The sequence below is a fragment of the Cotesia glomerata genome, linkage group LG8, assembly GCF_020080835.1.
Source record: "Cotesia glomerata isolate CgM1 linkage group LG8, MPM_Cglom_v2.3, whole genome shotgun sequence".
Lineage (NCBI taxonomy): Eukaryota > Metazoa > Arthropoda > Insecta > Hymenoptera > Braconidae > Cotesia > Cotesia glomerata.
This window is the reverse complement of record NC_058165.1, coordinates 18,232,502-18,259,491: the sequence shown is the minus strand read 5'-3', so window position 1 is coordinate 18,259,491 and position 26,990 is coordinate 18,232,502. Positions and strand designations below refer to the sequence as shown.

Sequence of the window (26,990 nt, the reverse complement as noted above, 5' to 3'; positions counted from 1 at the left end):
CTTTTAACTGATATTTCATTACGAAATATTTTTTAACGTCTAACATAACATTTTTATTAAGCAAATAAATTTTATCTAAAAAAGCATTTAAAAAAGTAGGGCACAATAATTTTTTAATGAATTATTAAAGACTAATAAAATAAGCTCATTAAACTTGTTGTAATAAATTTCCGTGAATTAGTCCCTTGTGTAGATAATTAACGTTTTGATTCCTGTCCACGATTACATAACAAATTTTTTTGATAATAATAATAAAATGTCTGATTGAGTTTTGGACTATACGTAACAGCTGACGTAAAGAGCGTTGTATATAAACTTGTTGCAAACTCATGAGTTTCATAACACGTGAGGAGTAAAATGGGCTGAAAGTGAGAAGAAAGAGAAAGAGGAGAGTATGCATAGCAGTTGTAAACCTCAGAGCTATTTAATTTTATTATCAAACCTACACTTTGCTAGAGAGAACATGTTAAAGCTCTCCTCACGCGTACACCAACTCTATTGTGTTTTGTCATATCTCACTCGCAGCTCCATTTCAATTTATTATGTCCGCCACAAACCTATTCCACTTCATCACCGAGTTCCATGTTCCACCTTCGCTGCATTTTTCTTTTTTTTTTCAAACTTTTTTTTTATATTTTTCCTTTAAGGCCGCGTTAATAAATTATTTATTAAATGTTAATAAATATTTATTAACAGTTAATAAGTAATTTATTAATTGTTAATAAATATTTATTAATGGTTAATATTTGTTAACTGTTAACTGTTATTTAAAATAAAAAGCAAAAATAGCAATTTTCTTTTGACACTTTTTATAACCCTACAGCTGGAATTCATGATAATAATTAAATTCACTAAATAAATGAACCTTTTTATTATTTAAAAATATAAAAGATAATTATGAACTGTGATAGAATTTGGTATTTTACAATAAACGTAATTATAATGCAATGTAATTAATGCAAATAATTTATAAAGATGATTTTTGTTTATAAGCAATCTTGATATCATATGACACGCAAGCTAAGCAAATTCACTCAATAAAATATTTATTAATGTTTTTTAACTATTAATAAATACTTATTAGCTATTAATAAATGTACTTTCCTCCCAAATAAATATTAAATTTTAAAAAATATTTATTAAAATTTAATAAATTAAATTATTAATAATTAATAAGCCCTTCTATCAGTGTAACTTTTACAAAATTTATTTCAATACTTAATATATAAAAGTTAACTCTCTTGCAGCGAGAAGATTCAGCGGCCATGCGCCACCTGTTGGAATTTTCCAAAACTACATTGATAGAAGGAATTTTTTATATTTAATAAGCTTTATTAACTGTTAATAAATGATTTTTTAACATCATAGGATTTAATAATGATTTATTAACTGTTAATAAATATTTGTTAACTATTAATAAATACATATTAACTATTAATAAATGTACTTTCCTCCCAAATAAATATTGAATGTTAAAAAAAATTTATTAAAATTTAATAAATTAAATTTCTCCAAATAAATCGAATTATTAATTGTTAATAAACCCTTCCATCAGCGTAACTTTTACAAAATTTATTTCAATATCTAATTTATAAAAGTTAACTCTCTTGTAGCGAGAAGATTCAGCGGCCATGCGCCACCTGTTGGAATTTTCCAAAACTACACTGATAGAAGGATTTTTTTATATTCAATAAGCTTTATTAACTGTTAATAAATGATTTTTTAACATTATAGGATTTAATAAATTAAATAATTGTCTTCAAATAAATTAAATTATTAATAGTTAATTATTAAATATTAATAAATTATTTTTCAAGGCAACTAAACACCGAGTTTAAAACTCTAATCACCATTATTATTTTTATCGCGGATTATTTGTTTTATGAAAATTCTTTACCGCAAGTAATTATTACGCAAATATATCACAAGTAATTACTAAGTTAATAGAAAAAAGATATTGTGAATAGAAGTCTTATTGAAATAAAAAGAAAAAAATATTATTAAATAATGACAATCAGTAACAAGATCATCTCAGACTGTATACGTAGATTTAACACTATTAGAGGGACTAATACAAGTTTACTTGGTTTAATAATCAAACCCCGGTGGCCTTCTTCACACTCGTCGCTGCTCCATACGGATATGATCGATACCGAGTGCAGGCAAACTTCTGAGCTTAGAGAACGATAAAATAGACGGGACTAGATAATCAATTGTATGTCTAGCAACATGCCATTATTCTCTTTTATAATCAGAGAAGCATATGTCATTGGCATTTAAGAATTTTATTCTTCCTAGTGTAGATTAAATATCATTAGGCGATAAAAAATGATGTTTTTCAAAGAAGATATTGATGTTTATATTAAAAAGAGGCATTAATATTGAAAAATTTACTTAAAAAATAATATATGAAAATTATTTGACGATAAAAAACAAAAATTAATTATCCAAACTATGAAATAAATTGAAAAAACTTTTAAATTTGATTAATAAGCTTAAATTTAAGATAATTATGTGAACTTTAACATAATTATCTTAACATAAAATTATACAAATTTTCTTGGATCAAAATACGTATTTCTTAAAGCAAGAGAATTAATTTTGGAATAAGTGAAATTTCTTGTCAAGAAAAAATTTTACCTGCTCAAGAAAATAATTTTTTTGGCTCAAGTAAACTTTTTCTTTCTATGTAAACACTGATTACAATCATAATGATGACATGTTACACTTTCATCTAATCCCTAATAGATTACATTAGATTGGAAAGTAATCGGAATAGAATCTCGTTGAAAACGTAACACTCATTGGAACCCATTGGGAGTGATTTGATTTCTGATAAAAATCCCCTTTCTCTCAATGCCCTTCAGCGTCTCTCTCTCTCTGCTCAAACTTTGCTTATTCAACATTTCAATATAGCTTTCAGTAAATAGATTTCCATCTACTCAGAGACGAAATCCTCAATCCTGTGGATAGAAGACCCCACTCGAGAGCAGCTATATCCTTCTTCCCTGTGCTATCTATCAATCAACTCTCATCCGTGCAATTCTACCAGATCAAAGATATGTATTTTCCATTAGAAACTTGCTCATCTGATAACTCCCTCCACTATTAATCTTTTCCATCATTTTTACTGTTTTATTTAATTATCTTGATAATTAATGATTGCAGCTCTAGGAAAGGGGAAGAAAAATAATCCTCTCAAAAACAGAAATTATTGACTATTTTAAATGTTCCAACGCGCTTGCGTAAGCATTCATGTGGGCGAAAAATTTCAACAACATTTATAAAACATTCCACGGTTGACATTTTAATATAATATGACGTCTTTATATTTTATTAATTATGTTATTCATGCTACGCGATTTGTTATGACAACTGATGGCGTGTTTTTTGTTGTTAAGCTGTAGATCAATGATGGTTTAAGTTTTTAGGGAGATTTATTTAGAAATTCACACAAAAAGAAAATTTCTTGACTGGAGAACAAAATTCTTGGCTCAAGGAAATTTTTCTTTCAATTCTATTCTTGGTGGAAGTCATTTTTTCTTAATTCTATCATAAATACTTGATACGATAAATTTTTATATTTGATCAAGATTTTTAGATACTTTAGGGAAGCAGCGCCACTTGTGAGAAAAAAATTTTCTCTTGAGAAAATTTTTCTCGAGAATATTTGATACCCTTTTTATATTATTTTACCGTGCAATTATATATATTGAATAAAAAAAATTGAATATTATTTGATCTTCCCATTTGATATGTTAATCAATAATATTAATGAAAATTTACTTCTATTTTTATATTTAATTTTTTGGAGCAAGAGAGAAATTTTCTCAAGACAAGAAAATTAACTTCTATCAAGAACTTAATTTTTTGGAGCAAGAGGCTAAATTTTCTCAAAACATTATCTTGACAAATAAATTTTCTTGGATCAAGATACGTATTTCTTAAAGCAAGAGAATTAATTGTGTAAATGAAATTTCTTGTCAAAAAAAAATTTTTTTTCGCTCAAGAAAATAATTAGAAAGAAAAATATTTTCTTGGCACAAGTGAACCTTTTTTTCTATGTAGCAAATTGTCTAACTCCATTTTAGAGAATCTTCCATTTTTACGAAAAAACAATTAGATAAAAATTAATTGTCACTTTAAAAAACTATTTAATATCTACTAAACGTATAATATTTTGGTTTGGATCATTAAAATAATTTATAATTGGTCTATTGCTACATCAAAATATTAAAAAATCACCCTCTAAAAAATAAGGAGTTAAATTGCTAATTAGACCGTCGATATGATAGATTTTTGAGAAAAAAATTAATAATTATTAATTTTTCTCAAATATTCATTCATCATTCATTAATCTACTAGATGAAAATTTTTTTGAGCATGCTAATACATTAAAAGATATATTAATAACAAAAGAAACAATAATTAAATAAATTTTCTTGTATCAAGATACGTATTTCTTAAAGCAAGAGAATTAATTTTGGAATTAGTGAAATTTCTTGTCAAAAAAAAATTTTGTCACTCAAGAAAATAATTAGGAAGAAAAATATTTTCTTGGCACAAGTGAACCTTTTTTTCTGTGCATTATCATGATTGTAATCAGCGTTTATGATTCATCATAAATAAAATAAGATTGATGTCTTCTTCTTCCGTGATTAAATCCTTCACATTCACATAATATTACAAATTATTAGTGATCTAACCTCGCATAATTTCGACAGTTTAATTCCGCCTTCAGAATTTATCAAAATATCATGAGTGTCCAACCCTAATGACCTTAAATCACGCAACTGTCTGCGATTATTGTATCAAACCTTTTTTGGATCTAGACAATAATGTTTCTCGTTTATACAGCTTGCAGAGTGATTTTTTTAGTAATTGAAGAAGAGCAGCTTCAATTTGTGATGATGCTAGAGATTAATGGGATTCGGTACAGCGGAAATAATTACACTGGACTGTCAAAGTTGTTATGATAATTAAGTTAGTGATCTATAGGATATATTCTTACGCGAGTTGTAAAGTTGAGAGGTCAAGCGGGAATAATTTTGTTGATTTTTGAAAGCTCGGAAATATAATGTGACTATTATATTAATGACAAAACTCATCTGAGCTTTTATCTAGTTTCCTCTGGCAAATGGACCGGATAATACGCGAGGACTGAAAAAGTCTCTGGAGTCAATTTCCTTGGCATGAACAATTCCATCATTTTTATTTTATTTGAAAGTTTATAAAACAGTGAACCTATAGAAAGCGGCGCCTGATTTCTCTGGTGCCCTTTGCAGCTTTTATCTTCATTTCCGAGTCGAATCACGGAACAAATCCTGCTTTATTTTTTAATTATCTTTACTTCCATCTTTTATTGTCAAAGAAGCGTAAAATTACTTTTGTCAAATTATTGGACTATTTTTTATAAAAGTTCTAATCTATTAAAGTTGTTTGGTTGCAAAAGCAAGAAACAAATAGGTTCTTGACCAAACAAATTTTATTTGCGTAAATGTACATGTATTACGTTCATTGATAACATATATCTGAGCAAAACATCCGAAAGGAAATGCCAGTGAAATATAGTGTTACTACTGTTGCTGTTAATTTCGTTGGCGCTTGGCCAAATTTCATAACAGCACTTAGCGCTTTTAATTTTAAATAACAACTCTTGTAATTCAGTAATAAAAGTTTTGATAATAAGGAACCACAAATTGAATCTAATTTTTTTATTTTTTTCCTTCTGAAAGTTTAGAGTAAGGTAAACAAATAAAATATTGATCATATTTTTAATACATAAAAAGATGGATCATTTGCTCGACTTTTCTTGTTCCTCTCGTTAAAAATCCATCTTCCTGACGAGCTTACATCCGTGAATAATTTTCCTATAAAAGTTGTCAATAAAATAGTTCATTAGGTAGATTTTTTTACAAATCTATCTATTGTCGCCGGTCTCATGTTGTATTTTATTAAAATTTTGTCATAATATCTTTCATATCATTATTTGCAAAAATAAAATAAAAAAAAATTACCGCAGCCTGGATTCGAACCAGAGTCCTTCGAGTCAACAATCACATGCTTGTAAAGGTTGACCATTTCGTGAACTCCGCCGTCCATCTTACGGCAACAAACAAACATCTTATTTGTGAAATAACTACTTCTATACTAAATAGAATTTCTACCCCCTGGAGATTTTATGAAAGTACAGTTTCTGAAGAACAGAAACGTACTACAGAAGTAGATTTACAAGCATGTTTGCACAATGCCTCGACGCCTTACCAACTCGGCCACCACGGCAGTTGACAGCTAGACTTTTCAGAAACTATATAAACTACAATTTCACCTTATTCTCCGTATAACTTTTTCGTTTTCGAATTTTGTTGAATTTTTTTTCTCAATATTTTTTATTATCGAGCTAATTAATTAATAAATGTAAAAAAAAATTTTTTTAGTTGAAAAAAAAAATTAATAATTCAACTTGCAGTTGCTCGGGATCGAACCCGAGACCTTATGAAATACACGGTGACCAAATGCCGTATTTTATATGTGTATGTAAATGTGCCTTTGTTAACAAGAGGGGGTAGGCTGCGAATAGTCGCACAAAGAGGAACTCCGATTGACATATCTGAGGAAAAACCCGAGACACTGTATATCTTTTCACCAAGTACACGTTCAATGGTCAAACTTTTAATATTTTTTTATAATAAAAAATTTTATTTTTTTATTAATTTATCATAAAAACTCGATATTTTTTCGTGGAAAAAAACGACTTATTGATTTTGACGTCATGATATCTATCGAAGCTGAGAGCCAATGAAATTTACGAAAATCATTTAATTTTTAGAAATTAATAGACATTAAAACAATTTAAAAAAGTGTGATGAAGGATTAATTTTTGTTTTTTTAAGTTGACAACGTCAACATTAATATTTTTAAATGTCAAAATTATTACTAGTCAATATTTAGAGCCTTTATTTTACGATTAATTTTTTAGTATATATTTATATGTGATACATGCATTGAATGTGACATGTTCATTTGTTGCTTTTTTATTTTCACTTGGAACTTTACTCGCTACTCGCTACCCGATCCGATCCGATCGTATTTCTGTGCTCGACATTGGCACACAATCAAATCCAATAATGTTTTCACTTTATCGAATGAACAAATATAATAACGATTGAATAATAACGATTTTATTTTTTTCATCAAAACGTTATTAATATTGAAAAAAGAAGAGAATTTTTGAAAAAATTCCAAAGTTTTATTAGTAAATAAACCCAACATTTGTGACGCGCATTAAAAACATCGGAAAGTAGATTTAACAAGTTTTTGCGAGCGTGTTAACTTGAGAGAATAATAATAAATACATGTACAAGTATATAGATATATATTATTATATAAAAAGAGTAAAGAGTCTTGAAATATATAAGAGAGTGAGGTGCAACTGGAAATCGATAGAAACTAGGCTAACCCAATTAGTCAAAACAAAGGCTTTCAAAGACTAGAGACGGTTATATATGCTGACGGGGAAAAATTATATGCAAGTCAAAATTTATTTTGCAGAAATTAGTTTTGCTTATTGACAGAAAAATTTCTTGACTGGAGAACAAAATTCTTGGCTCAAGAAAATTTTCAGGTTGAAGTTAAAATTTTTAATTAAATTCTATTCTTGGTGGAAGTCATTTTTTCTTAATTCTATCATAAATAGTTGATGCAATAAATTTGTATATTTGATCAAGATTTTTAGATACTTTAGGGAAGCAGCGCCACTTCTGAGAAAAAAATTTTCTCTTGAGAAAATTTTTCTCGAGAATATTTGATACCCATTTTATATTATTTTAGCGTGCAATTATACATATTGAATAAAAAAAATTAAATATTTTTTGATCTTCCCATTTGACATGTTAATCAATAATATTAATGAAAATTTACTTCTAATTTTATATTTAATTTTTTGGAGCAAGAGAGAAATTTTCTCAAGACAAGAAAATTAACTTCTATCAAGAACTTAATTTTTTGGAGCTCGAGGCTGAGTTTTCTCAAAACATTTTCTTGACTTAAATAAATTTTCTTGGATCAAGATACGTATTTCTTAAATCAAGAGAATTAATTTTGGAGTAAGTGAAATTTCTTGTCAAGAAAAATTTTTTTTCGCTCAAGAAAATAATTAGGAAGAAAAATATTTTCTTGGCACAAGTGAACCTTTTTTTCTGTGCAGCAAATTGTCTAACTCCATTTTAGAGAATCTTCCATTTGTACGAAAAAACAATTAGATAAAAATTAATTGTCACTTTAAAAAACCATTTAATATCTACTAAAGGTATAATATTTTGGTTTGGATCATTAAAATAATTAATAATTGGTCTATTGCTACATCAAAATATTTAAAAATCACCCTCTAAAAAATAAGGAGTTAAATTGCTAATTAGACCGCCGATATGATAGATTTTTGAGAAAAAAATGAATAATTATTAATTTTTCTCAAATATTCATTCATCATTCATTAATCTACTAGATAGAATTTTTTTGAACATTCTAATACATTAAAAGATATATTAGTAATAAAAGGAACAATAATTAAATAAATTTTCTTGGATCAAGATACATATTTCTTAATAAGGATAAAGCAATAATTTTGAAAAATGTTTTTGAAGCTTAAAATAAATAGAGACTGGTTGATAATTGATGTTAGTACAATCAGCATAAGTTAAATGAAAGGTAAAGAAAAAAAGAGAAATTTTCAGTGACAATAGGAGCGTTTTAATTGAAAAAAGTGTCCTTTTGTCCGGTGAGACAACAGCGCTCTACCCTCTAATCATTATTGCTTTATTTATTATATTTTTTAACTTTGTGTATTTTTTGATTTTTTTACCCGATAAATCTAGTATCGAGTCGGTCCAATATCCAGCTCATCCGTGGTATTTTGTTTCATTTTTTTTCGCTTCACGTACGCGAGTACTATTGATTTATTGTAAATTCGATTAGAAGAATTTATAAAAATAAATCCCGGCATTGTTTTTTAGTATAAATAATCATTTATGTCAAGTTAATAATTATTAACGATCTCATAAACTTACTGTTTATTGTCTATTAAAATAACCAATCAATGTCATCAAAGTCTTCCATCATTGATTCAAAAAGATTTCCAAAAGTTTGGAAACTTTTAAAAATGATAAAGCATTTAACTTGTTGAATTTCCGGTTCACCAGCGAACCTGCCATTTGTTCTTCTCGTTGTGGAAACTTTCGCTAAATTGGAGGTTAAGTTAAAGTTTGAGTTTTGGTTTAAAATCACCTGTGGCAAAAGAGCGTGACAATGATGACAATTATTATTATTATTATCATCATCAAGTGGTGTAAAGTATTATCTAGTTGGCGAGTTGATATAAAACATTTTCTCTTGGTGAACTAGCGTCATCAACAAAAGTTGTGTTCCATTCTATTGAATAGAATGGAGCTCACAGCTACCCGGAGCATTCATTTAGCAATCAATGTCACTTCCATTCCAAAACTTGACAGTGTGTAATGGGAACGATATTGCTAAATCGAATTTAAAGTTTCTCATCGCACGGTCTAGCTCCAGCTGTAGCTGTTGCACGGTAACCTGTCGCCCGAGCACTTGATCGGAGCCTGTCAATATCTATGAGTGTCTTTTGCTTTCATCGACTACCGCCTCTCTATCTCATCACTGATCCCTTTGTCAACCTATTAACACGCTAAATTATCTCTAATTCAATAATTCACTATCTAATTTCATTCGAGATATCATTTTAGAAAGGCGCATTGCTTTTAAGTAGACTTTTTAAGCAGACATTTCTGTCGTAATCTATATTATTAAAAGAATAAGAAAAGATACATAATTGAGAAATGACCTTGTATCTTTTGAACTATTGACATTTTTAAAGATATAAGCTCATCACTACATTACACTCATCGAGACCTTTCATTTGAGTACCCACATCAATTTTTCATATATTTTATATATTTATATAAATATATATAGAAAATATATCAATAATGCATGTGGGTACTCAAATGAAAGCTTTTGACGAGTGTAATATCAAGATGAGCTTATATCTTAAAAAATATTAATAATTAAGAAATGAACTTGTATTTTGTGAAATATTGACATTTTTAAAGATATAAGCTCATTTTGATGTTATACTCATCAAGACCTTTCGTTTGAGTACCCACATCAATCTTTCATATATTTTATATATTTATATATATTATATATATATATATATATGAAAGATATATCAAAAATGCATGTGGGTACTCAAATGATAGCTCTTGATGAGTGTAACGTCGGGATGAGCTTATATATGTTTAAAATATATATGTATATATGAGAAATATATCAAAATTTGATGTTATTTAATTAAAAAAAAAATTTTTTTTCTTAATTTCAATTTGAAAATTTTTTTTGCTATCATTTGTTTGTTTTAAAATTTGTAAAAATTATCAAATATATGATAAATTAATTTTCATTAAAATTAATTAAGAAATTACTTTGTATCCTGTGAACTATTGACATTTTTGAAGATATAAGCTCATCACTACATTACACTCATCGAGACCTTGCATTTGAGTACCCACATCAATTTTTCATATATTTTATATATTTATATATATTATATATATGTATATATGAAAAATATATAAAAAATGCATGTGAGTACTCAAATGAAAGCTCTTGACGAGTCCAACACCAAAATGAGCTTATATCTTAAAAATATATAATATATATATGTATATATCAAAAATATATAAAAAATGCATGTGGGTACTCAAATAAAAGCTCTTGATGAGTATAACATCGGGATGAGCTTATATCTTTAAAAGATATAAAGATTATAAATTTTTTTATTAAAAAAATTTTCAGCCGTAAAAAATAGCTATATCTATTAAATTCAAGTCAAAGTTCACACAATTATCTTAAAGTAAAGCTTCTTAATTAACATTTGATATTTTTTCAATTTATTTCGTAGTTTGGATAGTTAATTTTTGTTTTTTCTCTTTAAATATTTTTTATATATTACAATGTGGTCGCTTTTTTCTTCTTCTATCATTTAGAATCAAGCAGCAGCGGAAAAAATCTAGCTGAAGGTATCTTGTGCACACATACGCCCGCAAGCACTCGGTTGCGTAAATATGAAAAATGTAATATGTGAAACCCGATGATAAAACGAGTTGAAAAATAGAAGAAAAAAAACGGTTTAAATCATTCACATTTGTATATATTTAATACATACGTATGCGTCTATTGATTTATGCCGTCTGATGCTCAAAAATATAATAAAATGTATTTATAATGATAATAAATAAAAAACTATTTATAAAATACGTTCACTACCGATCTGAATATCTTTTATATCCATTGATCTAGAATATTTTTAACTGTTAAATGTTATGTGCGATGAAAGTTGCTGTTTATATTAATATCAAACTTGCATGTTGCTTTAGCATAATTTTTAAGTTTTTTATATCAAGAAACCGCGGTAAGATATTAATTTCTGAAAGATAAGCTGGAAAAAACTGAAAATATTAAGAGTTGAAGAAAAGTTTTGGCTTATTTAATCAAAACTTATGCAGAAGTAATAATTTTTTATAAAAGTTTATGGAAAAAATTTATTGGATTAATTTTTTGACGAACACAAGTTGTTTAGACAAACTTTTTACGATGCTAAGCTCTAACTTTAAGTCTGAATTTAAAGTTTTGCGGAGAAACTGGAAAGTATGTATTGCGAATAAGCGTGTAGATAATAAAAAATACAATGAGAGACCTCAAGTTTGTATTAGTAACAAGTACAAGTACGATACGGAGAAAGAATCAGACAAAGTTCCGCTTATTCAACGTAAGCTCTCGAACAACGGTGATATATATCTAGGCTAATCACAGATTTACATTGTTTCCTATACTACTGTGTTCCCTTAATACTTGGCACAACTCTTCAGATTTGAATTGTCTTGGCTTTATCTACCGTTAATCGTCACTAGTTTTTATGGAAATTATTTTTAATCGCAGGTTAATCGAATATTAAACGATTTTCAAGATTATACAAAGAAAATATTTTCTTCCTAATTATTTTTTGACAAGAAATTTCACTTATTCTAAAATTAATTCTCTAGCTTTAAGAAATACGTATCTTGATCCAAGAAAATTTATTTAATTATTGTTTCCTTTATTATTAATATATCTTTTAATGTATTAGAATGCTCAAAAAAATTTTATCTAGTAGATTAATGAATGATGAATGAATATTTCAGAAAAATTAATAATTATTCATTTTTTTCTCAAAAATCTATCATATCGGCGGTCTAATTAGCAATTTAACTCCTTATTTTTTAGAGGGTGATTTTTTAATATTTTTATGTAGCAATAGACCGATTATTAATTATTTTAATGATCCAAACCAAAATATTATACCTTTAGTAGATATTAAATGGTTTTTTAAAGTGACAATTAATTTTTATCTAATTGTTTTTTCGTACAAATGGAAGATTCTCTAAAATGGAGTTAGACAATTTGCTGCACAGAAAAAAAGGTTCACTTGAGCCAAGAAAATATTTTTCTTTCTAATTATTTTCTTGAGCGAAAAAAAATTTTTTTTGACAAGAAATTTCACTTCCAAAATTAATTCTCTTGCTTTAAGTAATACGTATCTTGATCCAAGAAAATTTATTTAAGTCAAGAAAATCGTGTTGTTTTGAGAAAATTCAGCCTCGAGCTCCAAAAAATTAAATTCTTGATAGAAGTTAATTTTCTTGTCTTGAGAAAATTTCTCTTTTGCTCCAAAAAATTAAATATGAAGATAGAAGTAAATTTTCATCAATATTTTTATTGATTAAATAATATTTCATCATTTTTTTTTATTAAATATGTATAATTGCACGCTAAAATAATATAAAATGGGTATCAAATATTCTCGAGAAAAATTTTCTCAAGAGAAAATTTTTTTCTCAGAAGTGGCGCTGCTTCCCTAAAGTATCTAAAAATCTTGATCAAATATAAAAATTAATTGTATCAAGTATTTATAACCGAACAAAAACAGTTTCACTGTAAAAAAATCACGCCAAGTCCACGTTCATAAGACTATTAGGAAAAAAAAAATTTTTTTTTCTTTACAAAAAGATACAAAATAAAAAAATTAAAAAATCCAAGTAACCGATATGATTGTTTATGATTTTCGGAAATTAAAAAAAATCTTATTGTAAATTTAAAAATTAAAAAAAAATTTTAGAACGTATTTAGTGTGCGTGGTTGCAAAATATTTTACTTTTAATGAAATTCGTAAAATCTATTTACTAGGACTTTAAAAAAATTGAAATACACAATGACGCACACCAAGTAAGTTCTAAAAATTTTTTTTAATTTTTAAATTTACAATAAGATTTTTTTTAATTTCCGAAAATCATAAACAATCATATCGGTTACGTGGATTTTTTAATTTTTTTATTTTGTCTCTTTTTGTAAAGAAAAAAAAATTTTTTTTTTTCCTAATAGTCTTATGAACGTGGACTTGGCGCGATTTTTTTACAGTGAAACTGTTTTTGTTCGGATTTTAGTATTTTTTGTAATTATAATGAAAATTTACGATTGGTACCAACTAAAATCTCGCGTTGGCAGCATTTTTTACTGCAAACTATCCCCTTGAAGCTACAGTTTATGTAGATATAATTCCAGTGCACCCTGGCGGCCGTAAACTGTGAATTACTTTTTTTAACCGTAGTTGCGTATCTATAGGAGGATTACTACACATTTTTATTTTATCTAGTCTGTGGCGCTGACCTTTCTCCATAAAAAAAAAAGTCAGGATCGAAATTTGTGAGCGAGCTATAGTATGTGCTGATAAAATTTAATAATTTCAAGTAAATAAATTGTTATAAGTGAATATAATTAATTAATACGGTGAAATAAATTATGAATTACTGTTATGATAAACAAATTGGGTAAAAAAAGTACCGTAGAATTAAATAAAATTTCGTAACCTCAAAAAACCGTTCTGCTTACAGTAAACATAGTCGGTAGTCTGGCGCTCCGTTTACAACGGATTTGAACGGAACTTGGCGCCAGATTCTACCGAATCTGTGGATAATTTGAGTTAAGAAAAAATGGCTTCCACCAAGAAATTTTTCTTCCTGTGTACTTAATTGTATAAAAATAATTTTTTTTTGAGAAAAAAAATTTTTTTATAATTTTTCAAAAATTAACAAACATCTATTCAATTTGTTTGTTAAAAATAATTCTAAAAATGTTTAAAACAAAGTTTCTTTTAGGAAAAAATCCAGTATAATCTATAGATTCTCTTAAAAAAAAAATAGAAAGAAAACCCAGGCAACAATTCCATGGATTTGGTAAAAAAAAATTATTGGTTTATTTTTTTGTTTCAATAAAAAATCTCGAGTAAAGGAGGATTGTAAGCTTTGAAGCGAATATAGCATCACAAAGCTTCCCCATCTCTTTTTTATACATCTTTATACATTGATATCTCGATATCACATGACCGTACGAGTAAATCCGGTTTCCTCGAAATTTTATGTCCATACATAAAAGATACTTTATTGTCAATAGATTTATATATCTCTAAAAAATATATTTATTTCTGGTACAATAAATAAACAAGATTACGAAACGTGTTTATTTGTATTTCTTTATTTGGTGATCGCGGATGAACAAACAACTATTAAAAATTATCCATTCAGATGCACGCACAGCTTGTGTTAATTCATTCGGTAAAAAATTTTCACTCGACAATAAAAATGATATAAAACGCATTTTAGGATCACATTTTGAGAGAGAAAACAAGATGACAGTTATATAGGCAACCGGGGAGAATTATTGGCTGGCGAACCTTGAAATATTATCGATTTATCCATTGAAGTTGATTTAATCGGTCCACGGTATTATCCCCGTCGACACTTACGGACATATTGCGCGTCATTGTTACGCTTTTAATTATCATATCATCTATAAATTGTAGATGCTTGCATTTTAATCATTCATTTTTAGTTGAGTATTTTAATTTTATAGTTTTCAAGTGCCATTTGGATAATAACTCATAAAAATATTTTATAAATGTTGAGTAGTTTTTTTTTAGAAATTTTTTTGATCGAAATTAAAATTCATGAATTTTTTTTTTATAGCTTAACAAGATGTGAGTTAATAACTAATTTGTATTCGGTGGAAAAAATTAATTAAATTAGTTATTCATTATTCACTAAGAGGTGCGAAGATTTTCGAAATAATTTATATCTAATTTTTTTTAAGATATCTTCAATATATTATTAAGAAAATAAGAAAAATGGTCTATTTCTAGATACATAATTAAGAAATGACCTTATATCTTGTGAAATATTGATATTTTTAAAGATATAAGCTCATCTTGATGTTACACTCATCAAGACCCTTCATTTGAGTACCCACATCAATTTTTCATATATCTTATATATTATATATATGTATATATATTAAAAAATATCAAAAATGCATGTGGGTACTCAAATGAAAGCTCTTGATGTAAGTAACGTCGAGATGAGCTTATATCTTTTAAATATATATTATATATATTACATAACTAAGAAATGGCCTTGTATCTTGTGAACTATTGACATTTTTAAAGATATAAGCTCATCGTGATGTTACACTTATCAAGACCTTTCATTTGAGTACCCACATCAATTTTTCATATATTTTATATATATATGTATATATGAAAAATATACCAAAAAATGCATGTGGGTACTCAGATGAGAGCTCTTGATGAGTGTAACATCGGGATGAGCTTATATCTTCATAAATGTCAATAGTTTAAAATGTACCGTGCAATTTAACATAATTAAGAAATGACCTTGTATCTTGTAAACTATTGACATTTTTAAAGATATAAGCTCATCGTGATGTTAAACTCATCAAGACCTTTGATTTGAGTACCCACATCAATTTTTCATATATCTTATATATTTATGTATATTATATATATGTATATATGAAAAATATGTCAAAAATACATGTGGGTACTCAAATGAAAGCTCTTGATGCGTATAACATCGGGATGAGCTTATATTTTTAAAATATATATTATATATATGTATATATGAAAAATATATAAAAAATGCATGTGGGTACTCCAGTGAAAGCTCTTGATGAGTATAACATCGAGATGAGCTTATATCTTTAAAAAAGTCAATGGTTAAAAAAAATAGTGCAATTTAACAAAATTCATTATTTAATAAAAATTAATTACTTATTTTTTAAATAAAATAAATAAAGCTTGCTGCACTCGTGCGTCAGCACACACTGTTTGCTCGTTGCGCCAAACTACGCATAGTTAATTTTGTAATAGAAAAATTTCTAATACAATTTTGAAAATCTAAATAATTAATTAAAATGTATAAAATAGAGGAAGTTATTAATAGAGCTTCAAAATCGATAAATTGATGAGCGTAATTAATAACCTATAATACATATCGACGAGGAATAAATGATGTTACAAAATGATGATAATTTCCTGTAAGCATTATTTCTGCGGTTGGTAGTCTAAATATCGCGTAACCTTATTCCGGGCTGTTTCCTCTATTTCTCTGTTCCTCCACATGGTAGATTTATCCTGGCGAGGGTGAACAATTGGAGCTGCACCGGCAACCGAGAACCGAGAAGCAAAGTGGTTGTCCCGGGACACGGGCTCGGGTCGTCATCCCCAAGCGTGACCTACCCGCGAGAACCCCCCACCCATTGGCCTACACTATTACTCGGATGTACGTGTGTCGTTCTGGTTCTCGGATAGGGGCCGGGGCTGCTTGTTCCTATCAAAATCCACTCAACTGTACGCGATTTATGACAATACTTCAGAGTCTATTTTTCTTTTTATTTATTTCTTTGTTTTTAGTCGTCAATTTTACTTACAGATGCCTGGCACCAAAGAAATGTCTTGATTTTATTAATCGAGAATCTTAAATTAAAATGAAATTTTTTATTAAAATATTAAAACTTTAGATTTTTTTAAATAAAAAAATTTATTAATTTTTTTTAAATGAGAAATTTATTAATTTTCTTTAAATACAAAATTGATTAATTTTTTGTAAATAAAAAATTAATTAATTTTCTTTAAATAAGAAATTTTTTAATTTTTTTTAAATAAGAAATTTCTTAATTTTCTTTAAATACAAAATTGATTAATTTTTTGTAAATAAAAAATTAATTAATTTTCTTTAAATAAGAAAGTTTTTAATTTTTTTTAAATAAAAAATTTATAAATTTTTTCTAAATAAGAAATTTATTAATTGTCTTTGAATACAAAATTAATTAATTTTTTTTAAATAAAAAATTAATTAATTTTCTTTAAATAAAAAATTTACTAATTTTTTTTTAATAAAAAATTAATTCATCGTTTCAAATAAAGAATTTAATAATTGCGTTTATTACTTATTGTCTTTAAATACAAAATTAATTAATTTTTTGTCAATAAAAAATTAATTAATTTTCTTCAAATAAAAAATTTTCGAATTTTTTTTAAATAAAAAATTAATTAATGTTCTTCAAATAAAAAATTTACTAATTTTTTTTAAATAAAAAATTAATTATTCGTTTTAAATAAAAAATTTATTAATTGTGTTTATTATTAATTTTCTTTAGATACAAAATTAATTAATTTTTTGTAAATCAAAAATTAATTAATTTGCTTTAATTAAAAAATTTACTAATTTTTTTTAAATAAGAAATTAATTAATCGTTTTAAATAAAGGATTTATTATTTATTGTCTTTGAATACAAAATTAATTAATTTTTTTCAAACAAAAAATTAATTGTTTTCTAATAAAAAATGAATTAATTTAAAAAAAAAAAATTAATTTTTTTTAAATAAAAATTTTTTTTTTGTTACAGGGGTTTCGGAAAACAGGGATACCAGTGCCAAGGTCAGTATCAAATTTAAAAATATATAAATGAATATAACAGTGTAACTATTAATATTAATGTCTTTGTGAAATTTACTCGGTGTTGTTAACAAAAATAAACTGTTTTAAATTTCAGTTTGTAGTTTTGTAGTTCATAAACGGTGCCATGAGTACGTTTCATTTACGTGTCCTGGTGCTGACAAAGGAGCTGACTCTGATGTGAGTGTAAAACTTTTTTTACCCATTTACTTATTTTTCATCTAATAATTATAACAATTATTTACATAAGAATTTGAATAATCATTGATTATAAAATGATGACGTTGCTGCCAAGCTTAAAAAATGCAAATTTTTATTTACTTTTTAAGTAATTGGATAAATTTCTAGTGCGATTTACTTTTTTATGGCACCAATTAAATAGACATGAATTTTAAGTAAATTAAATTACTGTCAACATAATTAAAATAGTTTTTAATAAAAATAGAAGATTAACTCGAAGCGAAATTACTGTACCACAAATCAGAAACTTTCTCTGCATATATAAAGCAGAGTAATTATAATTATTCAGTATTAATAATTAGTAAAGTTCGCCCACCAGAGATTTGTCATTGGAGAATTATAATAGTTCTTATAAAATTGAATTAACTTGATATAATAAAATAAACTTGCAAGAAGGTCATCATAAAATCACGTTCTTCCCTATTTCCACTCCAAATCGCTTCCGATCCTTTATTATGTCTAAATAATATGGCCATGTCGGTGAATCTAAATCGAGCAAGTGTGTATGCTAAAAAGAACTAACTGTATGACTCGCAATGGTGTATGCACGGTGTAATAATGACGTAACGCAGGATACACGGACGAAGCATCATTTCAAGCAACACACCTACAACAGCCCCACCTTCTGTGACCACTGCGGTAGTCTACTCTATGGTGTCATCCACCAGGGCATGAAATGCCAAGGTATTGGTTTTCCAAATATTCAAACGCCTAAATAAAATAATTATTTAATTATTTAAATTTCCAATTTTTTATATATGGGTGTTGCTTTACAAGCATTATTATTACTATTAGCTCTTCGTCACTTTAACTCAGTTAAATAACTTTTTAATCTTTTATTTCACTGTGCCAAATTTATAAAATTACACTTTTCTCTATTTAATTGTATACTACGCTTATTTATATATCTATATTTATTTTTCGGATAATGTGTGATCTTATCGCATACACGGAAAGAACAAGATGAAATTGGATATCATCCCAGATTATACTGAAATTTTTCTTTATTAAATAACGACTTTTGCTAAATTGCACTATACTTTTTTAACTATTGACATTTTTAAAGATATAAGCTCATCCTGATGTTACACTCATCAAGAGCTTTCATTTGAGTACCCACATGCATTTTTCATATATTTTTCATATATACATATATATAATAGATATAAATATATGAAAAATTGATGTAGGTACTCAAATGAAAGGTCTTAATGAGTGTAACATCAGGATGATCTTATAGCTTTAAAAATATCATTAGTTGACAAGATACAATGTCATTTCTTAATTATTGACATTTTTTAAGATATAAACTCATTTCGATGTTTCACTCATTGAGAGCTTTCATTTGAGTACCCACATGCATTTTTGATATATTTTTCATATATATGGTACTTGTGAAATATGTAAATATATAAAATATATGAAAAATTGATGTGGGTACTCAAATGAAAGGTCTTGATGAGTGTAACATCAGGATGATCTTATAACTTTAAAAATATCATTAGTTGACAAGATACAATGTCATTTCTTAATTATTGACATTTTTTAAGATATAAACTCATTTCGATGTTACACTCATCAAGACCTTTCATTTGAGTACCCACATCAATTTTTCATATATTTGATATATTTATATATATTAAATATATGTATATATGAAAAATGCATATGGGTACTCAAATGAAAGGTCTTGATGAGTGTAACATCAGGATGATCTTATAACTTTAAAAATATCATTAGTTGACAAGATACAATGTCATTTCTTAATTATTGACATTTTTTAAGATATAAACTCATTTCGATGTTACACTCATCAAGACCTTTCATTTGAGTACCCACATCAATTTTTCATATATTTTATATATTTATATATATTAAATATATGTATATATGAAAAATGCATGTGGGTACTCAAATGAAAGGTCTTGATGAGTGTAACATCAGGATGATCTTATAACTTTAAAAATATCATTAGTTGACAAGATACAATGTCATTTCTTAATTATTGACATTTTTTAAGATATAAACTCATTTCGATGTTACACTCATCAAGATCTTTCATTTAAGTACCCACATGCATTTTTCATATATTTTTCACATATACATATATATAATATATATAAATATATCAAATATATGAAAAATTGATGTGGGTACTCAAATGAAAGGTCTTGATGAGTGTAACATCAAGATGAGCTTATATCTTTAAAAATGTCATTAGTTCTCAAAATAAAAGATCATTTCTTAATTATGTATCTAGAGATAAAGCACTTTTGAATGCTGGTCACAATATTTTTTTTATTCTCTCAATAATATAGATTACAATGAGTATAATCCAGTTTACAATGATTAAAATATAGATATCAATAAATATAATCCAGATATCACTTAGTATAATCTAGATTTTTTTAGCTTCTATCTAAAATTTTTTTTCACCACAGATATCACTGAGTATAATCTGGGATGATATCTTGTTTTTTCTGTGTACCTGATTAAATCTATATATATTTTTAATTGTTTCATAAAGAATTTATTTTGTTTTGAGTAACTCAAAGTGTGATCAGACATGCACACTTAATAAATATGATTAATATCATATGAGCTCTTTTGTGTGACTTTGACATGTGTAAATACTCCTACTCCCCAGTGATCAATATATAATGTCATTGTTATATATTATAAATTGTTAAATATATGTATATATGTACATAAGTTTATTTTTCATGGGTTACTTTTTTATCTAATAAATTTTTAAATTTAAAACTAAACATTTCTTTAAAAAAAAATTTTACCGTAAATTGAGCTTCAATATGTTACACGACGATATCTCTCAAACGAGCGTATAAATCAATCCAAGGATTTTTCCAGTAGTACCGAGAAAATCTTATAAATCACACCCCTATAAAATGTCATCACTTCCGTCCTTTTTTATTTATTATTAATAACATTGATACATTTTTACCGTCTAAAATCTTGCGATGAAAATAATCTAAAAGTTTAATAAAGTAAAAAAGTAACCATATAAATAAAGGAAAAATTCTACTCAAACTTTCACGCTTAATATTTGTCGATTTATTAAACGTATGTGTGTGATATCTGCTTTTATTTCTAATTATTTAATTTTTTAAACACCCGGGAATTTTATGTTCTCATAAATTAAACTTTCGACCGTTTAAAAAAGCAATTTTTCCAAAATAAAAATATTTTTATGGATAATAAATAACAAACAAATCTTTTTGTAACACTAAAAAGTTTTTAAAAAAATGTAACCTTGATTGGATCGATTATCGCGTCATTCTCTTCAATAGGGTAGCAATATACGAGTAATCGATCAAATTTTAATCGTCACTTAACCTCGAGCTAAATACTCAGCATCTTAAACTCGATATATGACTGAAAGCTTTTAATTAATGTTAAAATTCAAAAAAAGATCGTATCCACTGAGGGAAAATTAAATAAATAATTGTACTTGACATCTCGCGGAGATTTATCGTCGCAGACTCATCAACTTAATTTTTCTAAAGCGGGTCACATCCAGGCCCTGAGGTGTTGAGTACGATCATTATGATGGGCATGTAGATGTGTGTTACTCATTTTCTTTGTTACTTTTATTTAAAGGGCAATTCAAGCTTTTAAACTCACTCCACTTTTCACTAAAAAGAACAATAGCCGCTGATCTACTCAAACTCTACTAAATTATTATTATTATTCTAGTTTTTTAATTAAAGTTCAAGTGTAATGGACTTGGCGAAGGTTAAACTCATTTTTTTACCGACTGAAGATCAAAATTACCGACGAAAGTTTTTGATCAAGAATATAAAAGTCAAGGGAAAAAATTACTGATTTTGTTAATAAATTCTCGGGAGCATAAAAGTTGCTGTATTTAAATATTTAAAAAAAAACTTACAACTATTATAATGAATAATTGGACAAGTTTAAAGAAAAATAAAAGGATAGTAAAGATTAACTTGCGGAGCGTAAAAAGAATAAATTGTTGGAAACTCGGAAAGTTCTAAGTAAAAGAAATTAATAAGAATAAACTAGCACTATGTGACTTGTAAGCTATAAAAAAATCAAATTTAGCATTATTATAATAATTTTGATAAATTGAACTGTACTTTCTTAAATATTAACGTTTTTTAAGATATAAGCTCATCCTGATGTTATACTCGTCGAGAGCTTTCATTTGAGTACCCACATGCATTTTTGATATATTTTTCATATATACATATATATAATATATATTTTAAAGATATAAGCTCATCTTGATATTATACTTATCGAAAGCTTTTATTTGAGTACCCACATGTATTTTTGATATATTTTTCGTATATACATATATATAATATATATAAATATATGAAAAATTTATGTGGGTACTCAAATGAAAGGTCTTGATGAGTGTAACATCAGGATGAGCTTATATCTTTAATAATGTCAAATTATATCTGTAAAAATGTCAAAATTCAATATTTTGATTTTTTTGATTAAAAAAAATCAAAATTCTTTTTAATAAATTTAAAATTTTCTCTAAAAATTTCGATAGCTTTCTTTGTGATTGTTTCTTAAAAAATGATTTAAATATTAAATTTTAATTATTGTTTTTTAATATTAATACTAAAAGATAAATAATAAAATACATTTTGATATATTTTTCATATAAACATATATATAGTATATATATTGTGAAAATATAAACTCATCCCGATGTTATACTCATCAAGAACTTCAATTTGAGTACCCACTTGCATTTTTGATATATACATATATATAGTATATATAAATATATAAAATATATGAAAAATTGATGTGGGTACTCAAATGAAAGGTCTTGATAAGTGTAACATCAAGATGAGCTTATATCTTTAAAAATGTCATATTATATCTGTAAAAATGTCAAAATTTAATATTTTGATTTTTTTATGATTAAAAAAAATCAAAATTTTTTTTAATAAATTTAAAATTTTCTTTAAAGATTTGAATTATTATTTTTCAATATTAATACTCAAAAATAAATGATAAAATACATTTTGATATATTTTTCATATATACATATATATAGTATATATATTTTGAAAATATAAACTCATCCCGATGTTATACTCATCAAGAGCTTTCATTTGAGTACCCACTTGCATTTTTGATATATTTTTCATATATACATATATATAAATATATAAAATATATGAAAAATTGATGTGGGTACTCAAATGAAAGGTCTCGATGAGTATAACATCAGGATGAGCTTATATCTTTAAAAATGTCAATAGTTTACAAGATACAAGGTCATTTCTTAATTATGTATTAATTTTACTAAAAAAACTGATTTTATCATAGGCACAAAATTTTTCTTATTCTCGTAATAATATAATTAATCTTCTCGTGATTAGACCTACTGAGTGAGTGGACATTAACAACAAAATAATTTATCGGGCCCCTGTAAAGAAAGCTTAATAGTATATAGAGCTAAAGCTCAAAGCTAAGCTTTAATAAAAAAAATATCACCGGGATTTATTCTCTCTGCACCCTCTGCTCTATACTCCCATCCCGTGACACCTTATTAGGGCAGTGGGCCAAGAGACTGGTCCCGCAGTCGGGAAAACTGGGGCAGAGAAATGCTTTCATTGTTTTCCTTTTGTGTTAAGAAATAAAAAGGTTGTTTCTTTTATTTATGTTTTTTTTCTTGAGGGAATTTTTAAATTTTCTATTGAAGGAATAAAGACGTTAGATCGGTCGGATCAATTAGCTTAAGAGGAGAGATAATAAAAAGCAAAGTGAGGCTTCGGGGCAGCCTTGAACCTTTTATTTATGTCGTGTCAATCAAATTGAGCGGATCATTTTCGCAATCCGGCAGTACCGAGAAGCATTCCGTGGTTTATTATATATTAGATGCTATAATGTAGATTACGTAAATTGTTAACGTCAAATTGTTAGCTTAGCTGCCTATTATTATTGTTTACTCACGAAAAAGGCACCCTGACTAATATTAATACTAATATAGGTTATTTTATTTACACAATCTTTTATTCGTTGTTTTATTGGTGATATTTTTAGAAATTTTCTCTTTGTTTTTATAAAAAAACTCGGAAAAAAAAATTTATTTTTTTTTTTTTTACATTATTAGTTTTTATTTATTTAAATATTATTTTTTAACTACAAAAAAAAAGATTAATTAATTTTTGTCCAAAAATTTTTAATTAAATATAAAAATTAATTAGAAAAAAAAAATCTATTAATTTTTGTCCAAAAACTGTTGATTAAAAAAAAAATTTTTAATTAAATTAATTAAAAGAAAAAAAATTAATTAAATTAATTAAAAAAAAAAAGAAATTGTTAATTAAAAAAAAATTTTTGAATTAAATTCGTTAAAAAAAAAAATTAGTTAGATTAATTAAAAACAAAAAATTAATTAAATTAATTAAAAACAAAAAATTAATTAGAAAAAAAAATTTTTATTATTTTTTGTCCAAAAATTGTTAATTGAAAAAAAATTTTAGAGTCAAATTAATTAAAAAAATAATTAATTTAATTAATTAAAAAAAAAAATTAATTTAATTAATTTAAAAAAAATATTTTTTAATTAAATTAATAAAAAAAAAAAAAATTAATTAATTTTTGTCCAAAATTGTTAATTGAAAAAAAATTTTAGAGTCAAATTAATTAATTTAATTAATTAAAAAAAAAAATTAATTTAATTAATTTAAAAAAAATATTTTTTAATTAAAAAATAAAAAAAAAAAAAATATTAATTAATTTTTGTCCAAAAATTGTTAGTTAGGAAAAAAAAATTTTTAATTTAATTTTATTAAAAAAAAAGAAATTTTAAGTAAAAATAACATTCTCCAAAACTAAATAAATAAATTTCCGAACGTATGATAGTGTGAATGTAAATATAGTGATAAATAATAAATAAATAAACTAAAAATCCACTCCTAAATTCCTCCACTCATACATCAGTAAATAATAATCACCGCGAGCAATAAAAAAAAAGGGAAAAATCGTACTAGAAAAAAACCGGGGTTGTTGTCGGCCCTATAATTTTGTGTTCTCAGGCAGCGAAAACGGCTCACAAATGGGATGTTTTCACGTACTTGACGCCGACTTTCTGCGACCATTGCGGCTCAATGCTCCACGGTATTGCTCACCAGGGGCTCAAGTGTTCAGGTAGTTACTGATTCAATAGAAATATCGTCGTAGAAATAGTACTGTTGTATGTTAGGAACAGTATCATAAATCATGCGACAATAATTATTATAAATTATAAAAAAAAACAAATAGATCTAAGTTAAAAGGCTTCTCATAGCGAAACCCCATTTTTATAGAACAAAAAAACAGATAAGCCGACTTAATATACATATATTTATGCACGATTATTTCCTAGAATTGTGTAAAAAATTTAATTAATATTCCATTTTATTTACTCACTAGATATTTTTATTAATTCATGGCTTCTATGTGTTTAGTTTAGTTTATAATAAAATAACTATTATTGTTAATCGATAGTGTATTTTATAAATTTATAATGTGCTTCGTATTTTTATTTGCCGTTATTTATTATTTAGTATAGAAAATATAATATTGTAGTTGGAATATCGATTAACTGCATAAAACCTCACGCATATATATATATATATATATATATATATATATATATATATGCATGAACACTATTTTTATCGTGTATTTATGCCATGTACAAGAGTTTATTATTTATTTATGATACTATTTTTCTCAGAAAAAAGTACACTGAAAATAAATTAGAGAAAAGATTTTTTGGTTGATTAATTACGAAAAAATTACAAGAAATTTTTTTTTAGTCATTAATTTAATTTAAAGGCTCAATAAAAAATTAATTGTTATTTTTTTGGTGTAATTTTTTAAAATGACCCAATTTTTCCTACAATTGATTAATATTAAAATAATGTATAGAAATTATTTTTTTATTTAATAAATTTTTATTAAAGTCTAAAAATATTGAAAGTACACGGAAGAAAAAAGATGATACTGGATATAATCTTGAATTATACAGAGCATAATCTTGGATTATACCGAGTATAATCTTGGATTATACGGAGTATAATCTTGGATTATACGGAGTATAATCTTGGATTATAAGGAGTATAATCTTAAATTACACTGAAAAAAAATTAAGGGAAAGATTTTTTAGTTAATTAATTACGAAAAAATTACAAGAAATTTTTGTTAGACTTTAAATTAATTCAAAGGTTTTAATAAAAAATTAATTGTTATTTTTTCAGTGTACTTTTTTTTTAATGACCCCATTTTTCCTACATGCAATTGATTAATATAAAAATATTGTAATAAATATATATTTTTTATGAAGAAATTATTGATTTTTATAATAAAATTTTCGACAGGACAACTTTAAGAATTAATTACGGCTAGTATAAGCTAATAAAAAAATTAATTGAAATTTTTTATTGATAGCATGTGATATGAACGTCCACAAAAGGTGCGAAGAGAGCGTACCTAATCTCTGCGGATGCGATCACACAGAACGACGTGGCCGTATTGCCCTTCATATAATTGCTGCTGGAAATAAACTTACTGTTGAAGGTAAAAAAATTTAATTTTGATTTTAAGGATAATTATTGCATGATTATAATTTGTTTTTTAGTTCAGCGAGGAAGAAATCTTATTCCAATGGATCCAAACGGATTATCAGATCCTTATGTGAAGCTTAAATTAATTCCCGACACGGACGGAGTAAAAAAAAAAACAAAGACAATCAAATCATCTTTAAATCCGGAATGGAACGAGACAATCACTTTGTAAGTATTTGGTTGATAAATTTTTAAAAGTAAAAAA

The 26,990-nt window shown here is 25.9% G+C and overlaps 1 protein-coding gene across 7 annotated transcripts in view; it reads left to right on the top strand.

The window, feature by feature from the left end:
- The window catches only part of LOC123271007 (protein kinase C, brain isozyme), a 49,479-nt gene that overhangs the window by 18,226 nt on the left and 4,263 nt on the right, over positions 1-26,990 (top strand). For 6 of the 7 annotated variants that reach the window (XM_044737213.1, XM_044737218.1, XM_044737217.1 and 3 more), the window contains 5 exons: positions 17,872-17,903; positions 18,019-18,101; positions 25,214-25,325; positions 26,610-26,738; positions 26,800-26,953. In XM_044737213.1, coding sequence (XP_044593148.1) covers positions 17,872-17,903; positions 18,019-18,101; positions 25,214-25,325; positions 26,610-26,738; positions 26,800-26,953 — 510 coding nt within the window. Of the gene's footprint in view, positions 1-17,871; positions 17,904-18,018; positions 18,102-18,733; positions 18,846-25,213; positions 25,326-26,609; positions 26,739-26,799; positions 26,954-26,990 lie in introns of all 7 variants that reach the window. The other variant, XM_044737212.1, reaches the window with a different exon arrangement.